The sequence below is a fragment of the Ornithorhynchus anatinus genome, chromosome 3, assembly GCF_004115215.2.
Source record: "Ornithorhynchus anatinus isolate Pmale09 chromosome 3, mOrnAna1.pri.v4, whole genome shotgun sequence".
Lineage (NCBI taxonomy): Eukaryota > Metazoa > Chordata > Mammalia > Monotremata > Ornithorhynchidae > Ornithorhynchus > Ornithorhynchus anatinus.
Window position 1 is genome coordinate 90,546,081 of NC_041730.1, and position 21,844 is coordinate 90,567,924.

A 21,844-nucleotide genomic window follows, 5' to 3' on the forward strand; every position below is an offset into this window, starting at 1 on the left:
AGGCGGAGCTCAAAAATAGGCTCTCAAATAAGGAAAAGCCCTCTACGAATGAGAAAATCCTGAATCGCCAGAACTGAGAAATGCCAGAGCTGTGGGTCGCAAGGCTTTCCTGTTAAGGAACTACTCGGTGCAGGGGACGGATCAGGGCGGTGAGGAAGATTACAAAAGAAGAGGAGGCCTAGGCCTTTGACTCTGGAAAATTGTAACTGACTCAGAGCTGGGGTTTTTGGCAGCTACGCCGAGCCTCGGCGCTTAGTACAGTGCCCGGCACACAGTAAGCGCTTAATACCGTCATTATTATTATTCTTATTATTAACTGAATGCTCCTGCCTCAAACAACTGCTGGGGGGAAGCGGGGGAAGGGGGAGGCTGGGGCACAAGGTATCTCCACCCCTGATCTGAGAACACGGTGTGCTACGCCAAGGATGGGTCGGATGGGGCTGGGCGCGGGGGGAGGGTGGGGACGGAGCAAGATTTGGCCAGACTCGGCCCCCAACTGTCCATCCCCCCAAGTTCGATATCATTCCTCCACGACTGTGAGCTCCTCGGAGGCCGGGAACGTGTCTCTCGCCTCGACCGTGCTGTTCTCTCCCAAATGCCCAGTGCACGATAAGTGCTCAGTAAATATCACTGAATCGCCCGGTCCCAAGCCTCGCTTTCCAATCGACCCACAAAGTTCAACTGAAACTTCCAAGTACTTACAATCACCTATTCTCTGTCTGCCTCAGTGTCTCTCGCTCTCTCATACACACGCCCATGCACACACATTCACTCTCGCAAATTCTCTCACTCACTCTCCGGCTCATTCTCAAGGGTTTCGCTCATTCGGTTTGGCTCAATTCCGGCCAATCTTCCACCTCTCTCCTACCCTGCCACGTCCACCTCCGTCAGTTAGGCCCTAGTCTGCAGGCCAATGTCCTCTTTCTCCACACGGCTTGACCGCTTTGGGATCTGAACAGATCTCACCCACTTGGAGCCAGTAACCTAGAGCGCGTGTTCACGCGCGTACACGACTTACACCCTCTCGAGAGCTCACAACAAAACCACCGTAGGCATTTCATTAAACAAGAATGCTTCCCGACATCCCCTCTTAATGACATTCACGTTGTCTACTGATTGGTGCTCGTTCTGCTGGAAAGAGACATGTTTTCAGTCAAGCGAAAGAACTCTGCGAGTTAGGGCTTTTCCCGCCCAGGTGACAATAGCGACAAACACACCCGGTTCCAACTAGATGGAAAGGACTGAATATCAAGAGCGCGCACTCAGTTGACAGTCCGCGAGGATATCACCCAACCATTAATCCTAGTTCAGCGTGCAATCTCTTGAAGTTCAGGCCTAGAGGAACACTTGTCAATCCATCGGGAGACTGTTTTTACCGAGTGCCTGTGTGCAGAGCACTGTCTGTTTTTTATACTATTTATTAAGCGCTTACTGTGGGCCTGGCACTGTATTATGCGCTGACGTAGATATATGATAACCAGGATGGATACAGTTCCTGTCCCAGGAGGGGCTCACAGTCTTAATCCCCATTTTACAGATGAGGCAACTGAGGTACAGAGACTTGCCCGAAATCACGCAACAGACGAGTGGCAGAGATGGGATTAGAACCCAGGCCCCCTGACTCCCAAGCCCATGCTCTACCCACTAGGCCACTCTGCTTCTCTGTATTTAGCACTTGGGAGAATACAATAGAGTTAGGTACATAGATCCCTGTCCTAGAGGAGCTCAAGATCTAAAAGGGAAGTCAGACACTGAAATAAATGCTGTCCTAAAAATGAAGACAATACAAGGAAAACATTCCAGCCGCAGAAAAGACCCATCAAAAATAGCAAAAACAATTCCAAACGTGTCAGTAAGCGGCTTAATAAAGCAATCCCTTAACAGAATTATTTAGGGGGAAAAGCAGAAGAAGGAACCGCACTCAACTCCAAACGAACCCACCCGTGCTTTAGAGACTTCTTCCTTAAACTACATACAATACCGGTGACCTTAAAGGAAAAAAAAAAGCCTTCCAGCGACAAACGTCCCCCAAAGGAAGTCTCCTAATAATGACCACCAGTTATGATTTCCTTCCTCTGTGGAATAACATTTATCTAAAACAGCATTTATCTACGACCAACATCCTTTGGAGGCAAAGTCTCAATGCCACCAAAATTTCCATTCTCTCAACTCAAAATCCAAACGTAAATTTTAAAAATACCCACATCACAGAATAAGGGAGGGCGTTTTCTTTCTAACCAAAACACTTCCTTTTTTTACGGCTTTTGTTGAGCGCTCACTGTGTGCCAGGCGCTGTACTAGGTGCTGAGGTAGACACAAGCTAATTGGGTTGGATCCAGTCCACGCCCCACCTGGGGCTCACACCGTGAATCCTCATTTCACCGATGAGGTAACTGAGGTCCAGAGAGTGAAGTCACTTGCCCGAGGTCACCCAGCAGACAAGTGGCGGAGTCGGGACTAGAACAGTGTTTGGCACATAGCAAGTGCTTAATCGACCAGATTTATTGAGCGCTTACTGTGTGCACACCACTGCGCTACGTGCTTGGGAGAGTATGATCTAACAGAGGTGGTAGACAGGCTCCCTGCCCACAGGGAGCCCATAATCTAGAGAAGGAGACAGCAGACATTAACAAAAATAAATTAGGGATATGTACCTTAGCGCTGAGAGGCTGAGTCGGGTGAATAGAGGGTGCAAATCCCAGCTTAGCAAATATCACCATCATTATTATCAATACCATTTGTTAGGCATTTTCACTCAAATGGGGGAGAGAGACATAAAAATATTCATTCATTCAATAGTATTTATTGAGCGCTTACTATGTGCAGAGCACTGTACTAAGCGCTTGGAATGGACAAATCAGCAACATAATAATAATAATGTTGGTATTTGTTAAGCGCTTACTATGTGCAGAGCACTGTTCTAAGTGCCGGGTAGATACAGGGTAATCAGGTTGTCGTCCCACATGGGGCTCACAGTCTTCATCCCCATTTTACAGATGAGGTAACTGAGGCCCAGAGAAGTGAAGTGACTTGCCCACAGTCACACAGCTGACAAGTGGCAGAGGCGGCATTCGAACTTGTGACCTCCGACTCCCAAGCCCGGGCTCTTTCCACTGAGCCACGTCCCTGCCCATTGACGGGTTTACAGTCTAATCGGGGGAGACGGACGGACACAAACAACAGCAATAAATAGAATCGAGGCGATGTACATCTCATTAAAACAATAGCAATAAATAGAATCAAGGGGAGGTACGTCTCATTAACAAAATAAATAGGGTAATAAAAAATATATACAAATGACCGGACGAGCACGGTGCTGAGGGGAAGGGAGAGGGGGAGGAGCAGAGGGAAAGGGGGGGGGGGGAGTAAATTTAAGAGTAAATTAAGGTAACTGAAGAAACACGTGTTGGGGAGAGGTATAGATAAGTTCGTACGCGCTGGAGGTAGAGGGTGGGTTTGTGCAAATTAATCTGGGAAGGCTTGTTGGAGGAGGTGGGGTTTCAGGAGGGCTCTGGATACGGGGGGGGGGGGCAGGGAATGCGTCCAACTCTGTTGTACCGGTACTCCGCCATACGCTTAGTACAGAGCTCCGCACAGGGTAAGAGCTCAATAAATACCACTGGCGGATCGAGCGATCAGGGAGAGCTGTGGGCTTTTGGATTTGGGGGCGGGGAAGGAGGGAGGGAGTTCCAGGCCAGAGGAACAGCTTGGACGGTGGAATGGAGTGCTTAACGAACACCATAATTAATTATTATCATCACAGTTAATAGAGATGGCTAGAGAGGGCCGAAGAGAGCAAGCTGGGAACCAGGGAGTGAAGAAAGCAGATAGGTGGGATTGGGGGGATGGAGTGCTTAACAGACACCGTGCTTAAATTATTATTATTATTATTACAGTTGGCTAGAGAGGACCGAAGAGAGCAAGCTGGGAACTAGGGAGTGAAGAAAGCGGATGGGTAGGATGGGAGGAGTTGGTGGAGAGCTCTGAAATTGAGGGTAAGACACTTTCGCTGGCTGTGGAGGGACAGAGGAAGCCGGCGGAGGGTCTCCAGGGGCAGAGAGATGAGGTCTGAGAGATGCTTCCGGAATCGCTCTCACGTAATAATAATAATGGCATTTGTTAAGCGCTTACTCCATGCCAAGCACTGTTCTAAGCGCAGGGGTAGATGCAAGGTGATCAGGTTGTCCCACGTGGGGCTCACAATCTTCATCCCCATTTTCCAGATGGGGTCACGAGGCCCAGACAATAATAATAATAATAATGTTGGTATTTGTTAAGCGCTTACTATGTGCAGAGCACCGTTCTAAGCACTGGGGGAGATACGGGGCCATCAGGTCGTCCCACGTGAGGCTCACGGTTAACCCCCATTCTACAGATGAGGTAACTGAGGCACAGAGAAGTGAAGTGACTTGCCCAGCTGACAAGTGGCAGAGCCAGGAAGTGAAGTGACTTGCCCAAAGTCACACAGCTGGCAAGTGGCGGAAGCGGGATTAGAATCCGCGACCTCTGACTCCCGAGCCCGGGCTCTTGCCACTGAGCCACGCTGCTTCTCTAAGCTCCTTGTGGGCAGGGAATGCCTGCTACCTCTGTAGATGACACTCAGGGTGGCTCAGTGGAAAGAGCCTGGGCTTGGGAGTCAGAGGACATGGGTTCCAATCCCGCTCCGCCACTTGTCTGCTGTGTGACCTCGGGCAAGCCGCTTCACTTCTCCGGGCCTCAGTTCCCTCATCTGTAAAATGGGGATGAAGACTGTGAGCCCCACGTGGGACAACCTGATGACCTCGCATCTACCCCAGCGCTTAGAACGGTGCTCGGCACATAGTAAGCGCTTAACAAATACCAACGTTATTATTATTATTATTATTAAAAGATCGGACCGTATTTGCAGACACTGGTTCTTGAGTTTTGCGAGTCACAATGACAAAAGGCTGTTAACGGGCAAACTTCCCGGTCCCTTAGGGCAGAGCTTCGGAACGGCTGGACTCGACCAAATAGGTCCACAGGGCACTGTGCCATAGGAGCCAGAAAGCTGCGACCGATGCCCACCTTCTCATCAGATTATTATATTATTACAACTGCAAAGCGCTTACTACGCGTTAAGCACTGTTCAAAAGCGCTGGGGTAGATCCAAGTCCATCGGGTCAGACGCAGTCCCCGACCCACATGGGGAGGGGATCGTAGATTTAAACAGGAGGGAGAGCAGGCTCAGAATGCACATTTTACACAAGAGGAAACTGAGGCACGGAAGTTCAGTGACTCGCCTAAGGTCTCGCAGCGGCCAAGGGGCAGAGCCAGGATTAGAACCCAGGTCCTCAGACCGGCAGGCCCGTGCTCTTTCGATGGGGGGCCACCTCAGCGGGATGATCCTGCTTCTGGCAGGATCGTCCGTGCCGTTTGGTGGGAGGACTGAGTCTAAACAGGATTTGGTCACACGTGATATCCAAATATCATATTTACGTACTTAAAACGGCTTTCTCTTCCTATCTGACTGTCCGTTTTAGGGCACCCGCTTGGGCCAAAACTGTTTCAAAGGGCGCAGCCAAACCAAAAAGCTATAAAACTAGTAAAAATGAATTCCCGATGAACGGGAACCGCTCTAGAGATCTGGCCCTTGCTGAAGAGGACAGGTTTGGGAGGGTTGCTAGTTTTGTTTGTTTTAAAGGATAGTGAAAAACAAATAGAAATGGCCACTAGCCTCTGGAACGAAGAAAAGAAACAGCTTCTCCTGCTTTCGGCCCGAATTTAATCCACGGCTTAAGGGACGAGCCCGGGCCTGGGAGTCGGAAGGACCTGGGTTCTAATCCCAGCTCCGCCACCTGTCTGCTGGGTGAGCCTGGGCAAGTGACTTCACTTCTCTTTGCCTCTGTTGGCTCATCTGTCAAATGGGGATTAAGACTGCGAGCCCCATGTGGGACAGGGACTGTTCCCAACCAGAACAGCTTGGACCTACCCCCGAGCTCAGACCAGTGCTTGATGCATAGTAAGCGCTTACTAAATGCTATCATTAATGAATTGATTCCTCCTGGGAACTCTGGGCCTTGCCGGGTTCTGGGCAGGGAAAGCCCCCACACAAGAAACTCGCTCTCCCGAATAGGTGCCCGCCTTGGTGGCGATCGGCTTCAAAAACAAATCGTTCAATTTGCCTCCGGATGACCGGCGGGAAATTCTGTGGATCCAGCCCAGGACAGCCCCGACTTGTAGATTTCTCAGGCAGATTTCCTCAAACCACTTTTAACTCGTAAAATGAACAGAATAGAGTATTGTTGTAGTACCGCCTCCTCAAAAAATAATTAAAAAAAAAAGCTCTTGAACAATTAATTGTGGAAAATTTCTAAGAGGCCAATTTTAAGGAACAGCCCTTTTTTTTGAGACCCACAGTGAGTGTCGAACGCCATTCCACTGCCCGGAGGTGCCGCTTTGGGCTCAAAAGATGACATCCTAAAAAGAGATTTCTTTTTTTCGGCCCCCCTGGGCCGCTCCGAGCTAAACCGCACCATGAGTTGGCAGAGAAGATATTGCCGTTGCCTCTGCATATCCGTAATAAGATCCACCCGAGTCTTCCAACCTCAAAAACGCCTTATTAACTAACCGGCGCCCCGATCCTCCCACCCCCTCGCCGAAACCGCACCTCTTCTCATCCCCCGACTCCCTCCGGCCCAAGCAGATTGCTGACGCTTCCCGGTGAGATCTTTGAGCGGGTAGGAAGGGTGAATATCGGCTCGACCTCCCGCCCGTCACTTATCACCTGGCTGACAAGACCCGACACTCTCCCGCCCACCCGCTCGCTCGGCTTCGGTTCCGCTCGAATGCCGAAGAAAAGAGAACCGCCTCCTCTACCTATCTCGCCCTAAATCTCATCACGGTGAGATCGGTATCCGAGGCCGATGCCGGCACTAACCCGGCTACGGGAAAGAAAAATCACCGTCGACGACACGAACGCTTTTGTTCCCGGGCACCACCTCGGAGTGCCGACGGGCCGTTCACACGTGGGGACGCGAATTCCCCTCGGCAGAGCCGAACAAACCCGCTCAAGGCTTCGTTATCCGGCACGGCAAGGAGATGGTCGTGCCGCTCAGTCGCCGCCGATTAAAGATCTGTAACTTCAAAATCGGTCTCCGAGGACAAGCTCACCCTAATATGTTGTCATCCCACGCTGACGCTGGCTTATTGTACCTCGCGGCATCCGACCGGTCTCTCACGAGCGGTTGGAAACACTATCTCCCTTTGACCGACTGCAATTTTCCAGGTCTCTGACTCAGGAGGGTCATGAGAAGGGAGGTTTTTCTCGCTAGCCTCCGGGTGACCAGCGGGAAATTCTGTGGATCCAGCCCAGGGCAGCCCCAACTTGTAGATTTTTCAGGCAGATTTCCTCAAACCCCTTTTAATTCGTAAAATGAACAGAATATTGTTGTAGTACCGCCTCCTCAAAAAAAAAAAAAAAAAAAAAAGCTCTTGAACAATTACGGATTTCCTGAACTCCGGCAATGTAAAACACTTTGGAAAAATGAAATAAACCTATCAGTTGTGCAGAATCACACACCCTGGGACAGAAAGGGTGTCCAGAGGTAGTGAACACGGTCACAACTTTAATTTAAGGAGGATATGCATTTTTTCTCCCCTGTGAAAACAATGCGCTTCTAGTTCAAACAAAAAAAAAAAACCGAATTTGAGCATGTGACTTCTTTCCTACCAACGTCGTAGCAACCCAAAAACATTGCGGGGGTAAACAGATCATCACCGTCATCATCAATGGTATTTACTGAGCGCTTAAAAGAAGCAGCGTGGCTCAGTGGAAAGAGCCCGGGCTTGGGAGTCAGAGGTCGTGGGTTCTAATCCCGGCACCGCCCCTGGTCAGCTGTGTGACTTTGGGCAAGTCACTTAACTTCTCTGTGCCTCAGTTCCCTCATCTGACCAATGGGGATTCAGACTGTGAGTCCCAAGTGGGACAACCTGATGAATCTTGTATCTCACCCCAGCGCTTAAAACAGCGCTTGGCACATAGTAAGCGCTTAACGAATACCATCATTACGATCATCAGTTCCCTCATCTGACCAATGGGGATTCAGACTGTGAGCCCCAAGTGGGACAACCTGATGACCTTGTATCTCACCCCCGCGCTTAAAACAGTGCTTGGCACATAGTAAGCGCTTAACAAAATACCATTATTATTATTAAGAGACTGTGAACTCGATATGGGCGGGAATGTGCCCGTTATACCGTACTCTCCCAAGCGCTCGGTACAGTGCTTTGCACCCGGTAGGCGCTCAATACATATGACAATGAATGAACGAGTGAGCTCTCCTACTAAGCGCCTGGGAGAATACAACAGAGTTGGCAAGCTCACTCCCTGCCCACGACGAGCTTAGTCAAGAGGACTGGACATCCAGAATGGGTGGTGGAGTCAAGGAGGCAACAGAGAAGCAGCGCGGCTCAGTGGAAAGAGCCCGGGCTTAGAAGTCAGAGGTCACGGGTTCTAATCCTGCCTCGGCCACTTGTCGGCTGGGTGACCGTGGGCAAGTCGCTTCACTTCTCTGGGCCTCAGTTCCCTCATCTGTAAAATGGGGATGAAGACCGTGAGCCCCACGTGGCACAGGCTGATCACCCTGTCAGGCTTAGAACAGCGGTTGGCACATAGTAAGCGCTTAAATCCCAACATTATTATTATTATTATTACGGCCCAGCGGAAAGAGCCCAGGATGGGCGATCGGGAGCCGGGGGATCTACTCCCAGCTCTGCCAACGGTTCTCTCGGCGCGGCCCGGCACAGGGGCTAGGGCACGGGCCGGGGAAGTCAGAAGGTCACGGGTTCTAACCCCGGCTCCGCCGCCTGCCCGTCGTATGACCTTGGGCAAGTGGCCTCCCTTCTCGGGGCCTCCGTTCCCCTCATCTGTAAAATGGGGATCGAGACGGTGAGCCCCACGTGGGACGGGGACCGTGTCCCACGCCATTCGCCTGCATCCGCCCCAGCGCTTGGTACAGCGCCTGGCCCATAGTAAGGGCTTAAATCCCTTCATTATTATTATCACAATGGAGAGAAATTCCCGTCACCGCTTACCTCCCCGGGATGAGGTGAGGACAAAATGAGAGGGAGGATGTGAAAGACATTCAGCAAGAGAAAACCCCAATATAAATATAAGGAATGCAATAGTCTTCAGCACACTGAATCTGGGAACTCCTAGAGGGAAGGAGCTGCGTCTTTTACCCACCGTAACATTTCCTTCCCCGGGTGCCGGTTCGGTGCTCTTCCGTCACCCGGTAGGAGCCAGATGAAAACGATTAGCTGACGATATTGGAAGAGGCTGAGATACCCGACGCCCTCGCCGCCATCCTCCCCACCTCGAAGCAGCGTGGCTCAGTGGAAAGAGCCTGGGCTTCGGAGTCGGAGGTCATGGGTTCTACTCCCGGCTCCGCCGCTTGTCAGCCGTGTGACTGCGGGCAAGTCACTTCACTTCTCTGGGCCTCAGTCACCTCATCTGTCAAATGGGGATTAACTGTGAGCCTCACGGGGGGGGGGGGACGACCCGATGACCCTGTAACCACCCCAGCGCCTAGAACGGTGCTCTGCACATAGCAAGCGCTTAACAAATACCAACATTCTATTATACTTGACTGGTCCAGCTGGTTCTACCTCCACGACAGTTTCCAAATCTGCCCCATCCTCTATATCGCAGCAACCACCACCCCCGGTCCGGGCACCGTGTCAGATGCCAACCCGACCCCTGCGTCGTCCCCCCGGCTGACCTCCCCGCCGCCAGTCTCTCCCTTCTCCGGTCCACGGCCCGCGCCGTTTGCCCTCCGCGTTATTTCTCTCCAACGCTGCGCCGCGCACATCAACCCCAAAGCCTCCGGTCCTCGCGGCGTTTCAGCCGCTCGTTCCGCCATCTCCCGTCTATCCTCTCTTTTTTTAATGGTACCTGTGCAGCGCTCACTACGTGCCAGGCCCCGAGCTGCGCGGCGGAGTCGACGGGAGGCCAGCGGGTTGGATCCAGTCCGTGTCTCACGTGGGGCTCACGGTCTTAACCGAGGCATGGGGAAGTAGAGTGACTCACCCGAGGTCACGGGGCAGACGGGGGGGGGGGGGTGGAGCCGGGATTAGAACCCGGGTCCTCTTTTCTCCCACTCCACCCCAGCTCTCTCGCTTCCTTCCTCTGGAGCCGCTCGACTCACTGGGCCTCTTTCGCCTCTCCCCCGGTGCCCTCTTGCCACGCTCTACCTCCTGCCCGATCCCTTCCCCTTCCTCACCTGGCAGCCACTGCTCTCCCCATCTTCAAAGCCTCCGCTTCTGCCCTAACTCCTTTTTCACTGCCCCACCCTCCACCCCTCCCCACAAATACAGCGCCCCAGCGCTTAGCACACTGCCTGGAACATAATAAGCCCTTTACCAATGCCATCATAATTATTAATAAAAATGACCGAGTGGATTAGCACCTCAGCAATAATAACAATGGCATCTGTTAAGCGCTTACTATGTGCAAAGCACTGTTGTAAGCGCCGGGGAGGCTACAGGGTGATCAGGTCGACCCACGTGGGGCTCACAGTCTTCATCCCCATTTTACAGTTGAGGGCACTGAGGCCCAGTGAAGTGACTTGCCCCAGGTCACAGAGCTGACAAGCGGCGGAGCCGGGATTTGAACCCACGACCTCTGACTTCCCAGCCCGTGCTCTTTCCACTGAGCCACGCTGCTTCTCTAACAGTTCCCTCCCTCTAGGGGTTCACAGACTCCGTGTGCTGAAGACGATCGCGTTCCTTATATTTACATAAGGGTTTTCTCTTGCTAAATGTCTTTCACATCATCCCTCTCATTTTGTCCTCTTCTCAACCTGGGGAGGTAAGCAGTCAGAGGAATTTCTCTCCATTATTTTATTCTGTTAATGAAATGTACATCGCCTTGATTCTATTTATTTGCTACTCTTTAATGAGACGTTCATCCCCGCCATTCTATTCATCGCCATCGTTCTCGTCTGTCCGTCTCCCCCGATTAGACCGTGAGCCCGTCAAAGGGCGGGGACCGTCTCTGTCCGTTGCCGACTTGTTCATTCCAAGCGCTTAGTACGGTGCTCTGCACATAGTAAGCGCTCGGTAAACACTACCGAACGAATGAATGAAGGAATAATAATAATGATGGGATTTAAGTGCTTACCATATGCAGAGAAGCAGCGTGGCTCGGTGGCAAGAGCCCGGGCTTGGGAGTCGGAGGTCATGGGTTCGAATCCTGGCCCTGCCTCTTGTCAGCGGTGTGACCGTGGGCAAGTCACTTCGCTTCTCTGTGCCTCAGTTCCCTCATCCGTAAAATGGGGTTTAACTGTGAGCCGCACGTGGGACGACCCGATGACCCTGTTTCTACCCCAGCGCTTAGAACAGTGCTCTGCACGCAGTAAGCGCTTAACAAGTACCAACATGATTATTATTACACTCACCCCCTCCCCCCCCCGCCCTCCCTTACTCGATAAACGCTTTCCAGGGCATTTCTTTATACCCCTCTACACTCTATTACTTCCTCCTACCAAATTTACATTGCTGCAGTGTAACTACCTTCCACGGGGACAGAGATCAAATCTACTCATTGTGAACTCCTAGAGGGAAGCAGCTGTGTCTTTTACCCAGCGTAACGTTTCCTTCCCCGGGGACCGAGATCAAATCGACTCATTCTTTTAGGTTCTCCCAAGCACTCTGAAGGGTGCTCTGCACGCCACAGGCGTTCAACAAGTAGTCTGGTCGCTATTAGCGCTGACTGACCGGATACGTGTCGGAAACGTAATTCTAGCAAAGGAAAGGACCTTTGATGCAAGAAGTCAACCACGACGGGTCAAATCCCAGCTCTGCCACTTGTCGGCTGTGTGCCCGTGGGCAAGTCACTTAACTTCTCTGTGCCTCAGTTCCCTCATCTGTAAAATGGGGACTAAGACTGTGAGCCCCACATGGGACAACCTGATTCCCCTATGTCCACCCCAGTGCTTAGAACAGTGCTCGGCACATAGTAAGCGCTTAACAAATACCAACATTATTACATCCGCGTGGAAGGGCCGTTATTCCCCCCAGGGCCGCCGCTGTGCAGACGAACCACCGGTGACCCTCCTCTGGTCAAAGCTTTATCGAAGGCACACCTCCTCCAGGAGGCCTTCCCCGATCGCGCCGTCCTTTCCTCTTCTCCCGCTCCCTTCATTCGCCCCCTCCGGCCCCACGGCACTCCCGTCCATATCCGTAATTTGTTTCTATCAATGTCTGCCTCCCCCTCTAGACTGTCGGCTCACCGTGGAGGGGCAGGTCCCTGCCTGGTGCACTGTGCTGTACTCTCCCCAGTGCTCAGTGTAGCGTTCTGCACCCAACGGTGAGTGTACAATTAATACGATGGACTGACTGGGTCCAGGGGGGCGGTTGACACTGCAGGCTTGGCCTTACTCGGAGGTGGGAAAGGAACATTTTCCTGCCGGCTGCCACGCGCCTTCTGGCAGGTTGGGGGAGATGGGCAATAGAGAATGGAGAGGCCAGAGGGGGAGAGCAGGGGAAAGGAAGGGAAGAGGGAAGGGAAGACAAGGGAAAAGGGAAGGGGAGGGGAGGAGAATGGAAGGGGAGGGGAATGGAAGGGGAAGAGGAAAGGAAGGGGAAGGGAATGGAAGGGGAAGAGGAAAGGAAGGGGAAGGGAATCGAAGGGGAAGGGGAAGGGAAGGGGAAGGGGAAGGGATTGGAAGGGGAAGAGGAAAGGGAATGGAAGGGGAGGAAATGGAAGGGGAAGAGGAAAGGAAGGGGAAGGGAATCGAAGGGGAAGGGAAGGGGAAGGGGAAGGGAAGGGATTGGAAGGGGAAGAGGAAGGGGAAGGGATTGGAAGGGGAAGAGGAAAGGGAATGGAAGGGGAGGAAATGGAAGGGGAAGAGGAAAGGAAGGGGGAGGGGAAGGGAAGGGGAAAGGAAGGGAAGAGGTAGGAGAAAGGAAAAGAAGGGGAAATGAAGGGGAAGGGGAAAGGAAGGGAAGAGGAAGGAGAAAGGAAAGGGAAGGGAAAGAAAGGGGAAGGTAAGGGGAAAGGAGGGGGGAAGGAAGGGGAGAGGAGGGGAAGGGGAAAGGAAGAGGAAAGGAAGGGCAGGGAAGGAAAAAGGAGGGGAAGGGAAGGGGAAAGGAAGGGAGGCGAAGGGAAAGGAAGGAAAGGGGAAAGGAAGGGGAAAGGAAGGGAAGGGGAAAGGAATGGGAAAAGGGGAAGGGAAGGAGAAAGGAAAAGGAAGGGGAAGGAGAAAGGGAGGGAAAAGGGAGGGAAGGGGAAAGGAAGGGAGGGAAGGGGAAAGGAAAGGAGGGGAAAGGAAGGGGGGGAAGGGAAAGGGAGGGAAAAGGAAGGGAAGGGGAAAGGAAGGGAGGAGAAAGGGGAGAGTGAGATGGGGCGGTGTGTCTGCCCGGTGCGGGGTTGGGGGCCGAGACAGACAGAGACAGAGACACAGGCAGAGACGGAGAGAGAGGCCGCTGGCCTGCGCCCCCCCGCCCCGCCCTCTCCGTTGCCATGGCGACCGAGGGCTCCCTCCTCCTCCTCCTCGGGGGGGGGGGGGGAGGGGGCGGCGCGTGTCCGTGTCCGTGCGCGCGCGGGCCTCACCCTTGACTTTTCCGAAGGTGCCGACGCCGAGCGTGTCGCCCAGGATGTAGTGTCCGATCTTCACCCGGCCGTCGTGCTTCTGCTGCGGGGGCGGGGGCGGCGGCGGCCCGCGCTCCCGCTCCTTGTCCCGCTCCTTGTCCCGCTCCCGCTCCCGCTCGGCCGCCATCTTCCTCCCACCCGCCCGTCTGCGCATGCCCGGACCCGCCGCCCGCCCGGGGGCTGCAGCGCCCCCGCCGGCCCCCAGGGGGACTGCGGGCAGCGCCGCGGGACCAACCATCGAGCCCCGAGCCGCGGGGGGGGGGGGGGGGCGGGCGGCAGGACTCTTCCCTCCCCCCCGCATCGCCCCGATGGTTGCGCCCCTTCGCCCACCGCACCCTGCCCATTCCTTCAATTCGGTCCTAGCCGTCGAGCGCTCACTGCGTGCAGACCGCTTGGAGTGGACAGTTTAGCAACAAATATTCATTCGATAGCATTTATTGAGCAATGACTCGACGCAGAGCACTGGGCTAAGCGCTTGGAGTGGACAGTTTAGCCATCAATAGTCATTCGATAGCATTTATTGAGCAACGACTCTGTGCACAGCGCTGGGCTAAGCGCTTGGAGTGGACAATTTAGCCATCAATAGTCATTCGATAGCATTTATTGAGCAACGACTCTGTGCACAGCGCTGGGCTAAGCGCTTGGAGTGGACAGTTTAGCCATCAATAGTCATTCGATAGCATTTATTGAGCAACGACTCTGTGCACAGCGCTGGGCTAAGCGCTTGGAGTGAACAGTTTAGCCATCAATAGTCATTCGATAGCATTTATTGAGCAACGACTCTGTGCACAGCGCTGGGCTAAGCGCTTGGAGTGGACAATTTAGCCATCAATAGTCATTCGATAGCATTTATTGAGCAACGACTCTGTGCACAGCGCTGGGCTAAGCGCTTGGAGTGGACAGTTTAGCCATCAATAGTCATTCGATAGCATTTATTGAGCAATGACTGTGTGCACAGCGCTGGGCTAAGCGCTTGGAGTGGACAATTTAGCCATCGATGTTCATTCGATAGCATTTATTGAGCAATGACTCTGTGCATAGCGCTGGGCTAAGCGCTTAGAGTGGACAGTTTGGCCATCGATATTCATTCGATAGCATTTAATAATAATAATAATAATGTTGGTATTTCTTAAGCGCTTCCTATGTGCAGAGCACTGTTCTAAGCGCTGGGGGAGACACAGGGGAATCAGGTGGTCCCACGTGGGGCTCACAGTCTTAATCCCCATTTGACAGATGAGGGAACTGAGGCACAGAGCAATGACTCTGCGCAGAGCACTGGGCTAAGCGCTTGGAGTGGACAGTTTAGCCATCAATATTCATTCGATAGCATTTATTGAGCAATGACTCTGCGCAGAGCGCTAGGCTAAGCGCTTGGAGTGGACAGTTTAGCCATCAATAGTCATTCGATAGCATTTATTGAGCGCCGACTCTGTGCACAGCAATGGGCTAAGCGCTTAGAGTGGACAGTTTAGCAGTAAATATTCATTCAGTGGCATTTACTGAGAGCTGACTCGGTGCACAACGATGGGCTATGCGCTTGGAGTGGACAGTTTAGCCATCAGTAGTCATTCGATAGCATTTATTGAGCGCTTACTCTGCGCACAATGGCTAAGCGCTTGGAGTGGACAGTTTAGCCATCAATAGTCATTCGATAACATTTATTGAGCGATGACTGTGTGCACAGCGCTGGGCTAAGTGCCTAGAGTGGACAGTTTAGCAGTAAATATTCATTCAATGGCATTTACTGAGAGCTGACTCGGTGCACAACGATGGGCTAAGCGCTTGGAGTGGACAGTTTAGCCATCAATGTTCATTCGATAGCATTTACTGAGCGCTGACTCTGTGCACAGCGCTGGGCTAAGCCCTTAGAGTGGACAGTTTAGCCATCAATATTCATTCGATAGCATTTACTGAGCGCTGACTCTGTGCACAGCAATGGGCTAAGCGCTTGGAGTGGACAGTTTTTAGCAAAAAATATTCATTCAATAGTATTTATTGAGCGCTGACTCTGTGCAGAGCAACGGGCTAAGCGCTTGGTGCGGGCAATTTCGCAATGAACATTCATTCAATCGTATTTATTGAGCACTGACTGTGTGCAGAGCACTGGACTAAGCAATTGGAATGGACAATTCAACAATACTCATTCATTCATTGGTATTTACTGAGCGCTGACTGTGTGCAGAGCACCGGGCTAAGCGCTTGGAGTGGACAGTTTAGCAATAAATATTCATTCAATAGTATTTATTGAGCACTGACGGTGTGCAGAGCACTGGCCTGAGCGCTTGGAATGGACAATTTAGCAATAAATATTCATTCAGTCGTGTTGATTGAGCACTGACGGTGTGCAGAGCACTGGACTAAGCGCTTGGAATGGACAATTTAGCAATAAAGCGAGTCAGGGAGCTGCACAAGGGAGTGGGAGATGAGGAAAAGCGGGGCTTAGTCTGGGAAGACCTCCTTTCAAGCGCTTATTGTACGAGGTACTGTACTAAACGCTGGGGAATATATGTGCAGAGAGCACTGTGCTAAGCACTAAGGAGAGTACAGTAGACAGGTGCCCCTTGGCAGGCTGCCCAGCTCATGGACAGGGAAGGTGTCTGTTCTATTCTTACATCGTGCTCTCCCAAGCGTTTAGTACAGTTCTCCGCACACAGTAAGCGCTCAGTAAATACCACTGACCGAATGACTGACCGCGGTCTCCGGCAGCTTCTCCCTGGGCTCGCTGGACATGGATTTGGAATAGAATCTCAATCCCCGGTCGTTCTGCCTCCAGCTACCTGCTCATGATTATCTGAGACTTATTTTCTCAGATTTTAATAGTAATGTTGGTATTTGTTAAGCGCTTACTATGTGCAGAGCACTGTTCTAAGCGCTGGGGTAGATCCAGGGTCATCGGGTTGTCCCACGTGAGGCTCACAGTGAATCCCCATTTTACAGATGAGGGAACTGAGGCACCGAGAAGTGAAGTGACTTGCCCACAGTCACACAGCTGACCGATTTTGTTTGTTTCGCGTGTTCTTAACTATCCCCGTTTTGTCTTCTGGACTGTTCTGCATCTCTACCTATGCATTAGACCGTGAGCCCGTCACGGGGCAGGGATTGTCTCTATCTGTTGCCGATTTGTACATTCTAAGCGCTTAGTATGGTGCTCTGCACAAAGTGAGCGCTCAATAACGAACGAAGGAATTCTGGGACACGGAGCGAGCGAGGAGGAATGCTAAAACCTGAGAAATGGGTTTTTTCGGCCGGTCCCCTTGAATAACTCAGCCAGCACCCACCCTCAGACTTAAACTGGGTTATGAGAAGCAGTGTGGCTCAGTGGAAAGAGCTCGGGCTTGGGAGTCAGAGGTCGTGAGTTCTAATCCCAGCTCCTCCACTGATCGGCTGTGTGACTTCGGGCAAGCCACTTCACTTCTCTGTGCCTCAGTTCCCTCCTCTGTAAGATGGGGATGAAGGCGGTGAGCCCCATGTGGGTCAACCTGATTACCTTTATCCCCCCCAGTGCTTAGAACAGTGCTTGACACATAGTAAGCGCTTAAAAATGCTATCATTTGATATCTGGGCCTCGGCGTCTACCAGGAAAGAGACTAACTGGCGGTCATCCATTAGGACGGTCGGCGTGGCTCAGTGGAAAGAGCCCGGGCTTGGGAGTCAGAGGTCATGGGTTCGTATCCCAGCTCTGCCACTTGTCAGCCGTGTGACTGTGGGCGAGTCACTTCACTTCTCTGGGCCTCAGTTCCCTCATCTGTAAAATGGGGATGAAGACTGTGAGCCCCAAGTGGGGCAACCTAATTACCCTGTATTTACCCCGGCGCTTAGAGCAGTGCTCTGCACATAGTAAGTGCTTAACAAATACCAACATTATTATCATTATCATTATTGTTTCTCTTTAAAATGATAAAGAGGTAATGCATTTTGGCTTTTAGAAAAGGGGTAGAGAAGCAGCGCGGCCTAGCTGCTGAGCTCATCTTCCCTCCCAAACCCCGTCCTCTCCCCGATTTCCCCGTCACTGTGGGCGGCACGACCGTCCTTCCCGTCTCTCAGGCCCGCAACCTCGATGTCGTCCTTGACTCGGCTCTCTCGTTCGCCCCACGCATCCGATCCGTCACCAGAACCTGCCGGTCTCACCTGTCCCCGTCCCACATGGGGCTCACTGTCTTAATCATTTGACAGATGAGCGAACAGAGGCAAAGAGAAGCGAAGTGAGCCAAGATCCGCCCTTTCCTCTCCACCCAAACGGCTATCGTGTTGGTACAAGCTCTCATAATATCCCGGCTGGATTCTTGTGTCAGCCTCCTCTCTGATCTCCCTTCCTCCCGTCTCTCCCCGCTCCAGCGTATTCTTCACTCCGCTGCCCGGCTCATCTTCCCGCAGAAAGGCTCTGGGCCTGTCACTCCCCTCCTTAAAAACCTCCAGTGGTTGCCCATCCACCTCCGCACGAAACAGTTTCACTCTAGGCTTCGAGGCCGTCCGTCCCCTCGCCCCCTCCTACCTCTCCTCCCTCCTCTCTTTCCACCGCCCACCCCGCACGCTCCGCTCCTCCGCCGCCCGCCTCCTCGCCGTCCCCCGTTCTCGCCCGTCCCGCCGTCGACCCCCGGGGCCGCGTCCTCCCGCTGTCCCGGAACGGCCTCCCTCCTCACCTCCGCCAAACTGACTCTCTTCCCCTCTTCCAAGCCCTACCGAGAGCTCACCTCCTCCGAGAGGCCTTCCCAGAGTGAGCCCTCCCTTTCCCTCTGCCCCTCCTCCCCTCCCCATCGCCCTACTCCCTCCCTCTGCTCTACCCCCTTCCCCTCCCCACAGCACTTGTGTATATTTGAATATATTATTTATCACTCTATTTTATTAATGTCTATATATCTACAATTCCATTTATCTCGTTTGATGGTATCACTGCCTGTCTACTTGTTCCGTTCTGTGGTCCGTCTCCCCCTTCTAGACTGTGAGCCCGTCGTTGGGCAGGGATTGTCTCCATCCGTTGCCGAACTGTATTTTCCAAGCGCTTAGTCCAGTGCTCTGCACGCAGTAAACGCTCGATAAATACGACTGAATGGATGGTGGATACAGCACGGGCCTGGAAGTCAGGTGGTCATGGGTTCTAATCCCAGCTCCGCCACTTGTCCGCTGCGTGACCTCGGGCAAGTCATTTCTCGTCGCTTGGCCTCTGTCACCTCATCCGTAAAATGGGGCTTAAGACTGGGAGCTCATTGTGGGCAGAGAATGTCACCATACTTTCCCAAGCGCGTACTACAGTGCTCTGTGAGCTAGGCTATCAATAAATATTATTAAATGAATGAATGAATGACTGTGAGTCCTATGTGAGACGGGGACTGTGTCCAACCTGATTAGCTTGTATCTGCCCCAGCGTTTAGTGCAGTGCCTGGCACGTGGTAAACCTTTAACGAATACCATTTTAAAGAAAGAGAAAAAAGCAGGGCAAATCCTGAACCGTTTAACACCAACTGCCAACAGCTACTTGCTTGAAATAGCAGTTGAAACAGCTCGTGAAAACCCAATAATTTGTCTTTTCCTCCTGCTGAAAATGTCTCCAGAATTAGAAGTTTTAACACTGCTGATCTCTAGAGAACAAACAAGGGAATCATATCTGCGATCTCAAAACAAGTTCCCACATCACAGCATTCATTAAACATTTTAAAAAAGCCTTCAAAATGGTGAGGGTTTTTTTTTTCTACAGTCCATTTACCACAGGGTAACACTTTTTAAGACTTCCTCAAGGATTTTCTACATGGGAAGAGAAGCAGGATTGCCGTGACTCAGCCGTCCCCACTCCTGCCGACTTCCTAAAGAGAATGGTTAAATCCAAATCCGTACCACCCGTTCTCCCGCTCCTTCTTTCTCCCAGCTAAAAATGGGGCCCGTCGAAAGTTCAAGGAAATTCAGAAATCGTTCAGCCGGTCCACGTGCGACTTCCTAAATGAGGAATTTGGGATTCCCTTGTGCTATATTCCATCGATCGAGCGTATTTATTGAGCGCTTACTGTGTGCGGAGCACCGTACCGAGCGCTAACACCGCAGTGTCATCGCCGTCTCGGACTCGGGCAGCCTTAAAACCGCAAGTCAGCGAGGCCGGATCCCGGGTTTCTCCGTGGGAGTCTAAGAAGGAGAGGCACAGGGCAGGACATTTCCTTGGAATCTACACACCCGTCCCCGTCACCTTTATGGCCGATTTTATGAACCCGGTCAGGGTCGAAGGAGCCATTTATTAACTCGTTCCACGGTTCTGGCGAAACAGGTAGCCAGGAAAGCAACTACCAAGCGAATCCGACAAAGGAGAAGGCAACGGTGGCTTGAGAGCCGCTTATTTCGGGATCTTACCTTTGGTCCAGGAAACGTGCGGCTAGCCCCAGAACTTACGGATAAAAGTCTGAAAGAAAAACATCTGCTGATGTACCGCGTTATTGCTCCGCTCTTGTCCCGGGAAGACTTGCTCGTCTACTCGATACCTTCGGCTTCGCCGTTCTTCTACCCGGGGGTTCCCAGATACCAAAGTGCAGCTCGTCCGAACAGTTGGTCCGTAAAAGGCTTCCAGTAATAGGATCCCCTGCATCCGTACCCTATACCATTATCTGTATTGCTTTAAAATTAATATTTTTACTTTACTTGGACGTTTTTATAGTTTCAGATTCCTACGTTAGTTTTAGACTGTTACACACTAATGGAACATTTGACAAGTTTTACTTTTATTTTCAAGAAAAGCAAAAGATTCTCGGCCGAGGATCCTGCAAATATTAGGTACTTTCCCAATTCGGGGCTCTGCACCCGAAAGAGTGCTCCACGCCCACTAGGCGTCTAGTCCGGTGCTCCGCATAACAGTAAGAGCCCAGTACAGTCTGTTGCTCGGTGGAAAGAGCACAAGCTTGGGAGTCAGAGGATCCCGGCTCTGCCACTTGTCTCTTTCCCTCTTCAAAACCCTACTTAAAAATCACCTCCTCCAAGAGGCCTTCCCAGACTGAGCTCCTCTTCCCCCTCTACTCCCTCTGCCATCCCCCCTTTACCTCTCCGCAGCTAAAGCCTCATTTTCCCCTTTTCCCTCTGCTCCTCCACCTCTCCCTTCCCATCCCCACAGCACCGTACTCGTCCGCTCGACTGTATAGATTTTCGTTACCCTATTTATTTTGTTAATGAATTGTACATCGCCTCGATTCTATTTAATCGCCATCGTTTTTCCGAGACGTTCTTCCCCTCGACTCTATTCATCGCCATCGTTCTCGTCTGTCCGTCTCCCCCTATTAGACCGTAAGCCCGTCGGACGGCAGGGACCGTCTCTATCTGTTGCCGACTTGTTCATCCCAAGCGCTTAGTACGGTGCTCTGCACATAGTAAGCGCTCAATAAATACTATTGAATGAATTGAATGAATGAACTGTGTGACCTTGGGCAGGCCACTTCACTTCTCTGGGCCTCAGTGACCTCATCTGTAAAATGGGGATTAAACTCTGAGCCTCACGTGGGACAACCTGATTGATTACCTCGTATCTACTCCGGTGCTTAGAACAGTGCTTAGGAAGCGCTTAACAAATACCATCATTATGAGCGCTTAGAACAGTGCTTTGCGCATGGTAAGGGCTTAGCAAATATCATTATTATCATTAAATCATTCTCTTATAATCATTCTAAAGCAATCAGTGGTATTTAGTTTTATTTTTCAGTTTGGATCCAATTCAAAAGGACATGCCTGTTCCTTGTTCTCCTGCCAATCCACTTCTGCCACTGGCCATCTGTAATGATGTTGGTATTGGTTAAGCGCTTACTATGTGCCGAGCACTGTTCTAAGCGCTGGGGTAGCTACAGGGTCATCAGGTTGTCCCACGTGAGGCTCACAGTCTTCATCCCCATTTTACAGATGAGGGAACTGAGGCCCAGAGACATGAAGTGACTTGCCCACAGTCACCCAGCTGACAAGTGGCAGAGCCAGGATTCGAAACCATGACCTCTGGCCCCCAAGCCCATGCTCTCTCCACTGAGCCACGCTGCTTCATCCGTAAAACACTACGGTCTCTGAAGTTGGAAGAGGGTTAGGAGGGGTCATGGGTTCTAATCCCGGTTCTGCCACCTGTCTGCCGTGTGACCTGGGGCAAGTCACTTACTTCACTTCTCTGGGCCTCAGCTACCTCCTCTGTAAAATGGGTATCGAGACTGGGAACCCTGTGTGGAACAGGGACTGTATCCAACCCGATTTGCTTGTACCCACCCCAGTGCTTAGTACAGTGCCTGG

The 21,844-nt window shown here is 51.9% G+C and overlaps 1 protein-coding gene across 2 annotated transcripts in view; it reads right to left on the reverse strand.

The window, feature by feature from the left end:
* PRKAA1 (protein kinase AMP-activated catalytic subunit alpha 1) overlaps nucleotides 1-13,765 on the reverse strand; it is a 42,550-nt gene extending 28,785 nt beyond the window's left edge. Inside the window, exon 1 of one of the 2 annotated variants that reach the window (XM_029060161.2) lies at nucleotides 13,574-13,765. In XM_029060161.2, the coding sequence (XP_028915994.1) occupies nucleotides 13,574-13,739 (166 nt within the window). In that variant the 5' untranslated portion in view covers nucleotides 13,740-13,765. Of the gene's footprint in view, nucleotides 1-12,251; nucleotides 12,485-13,573 lie in introns of those variants that run through there. The other variant, XM_029060162.2, reaches the window with a different exon arrangement.
* Nucleotides 13,766-21,844: the final 8,079 nt, after the last annotated feature.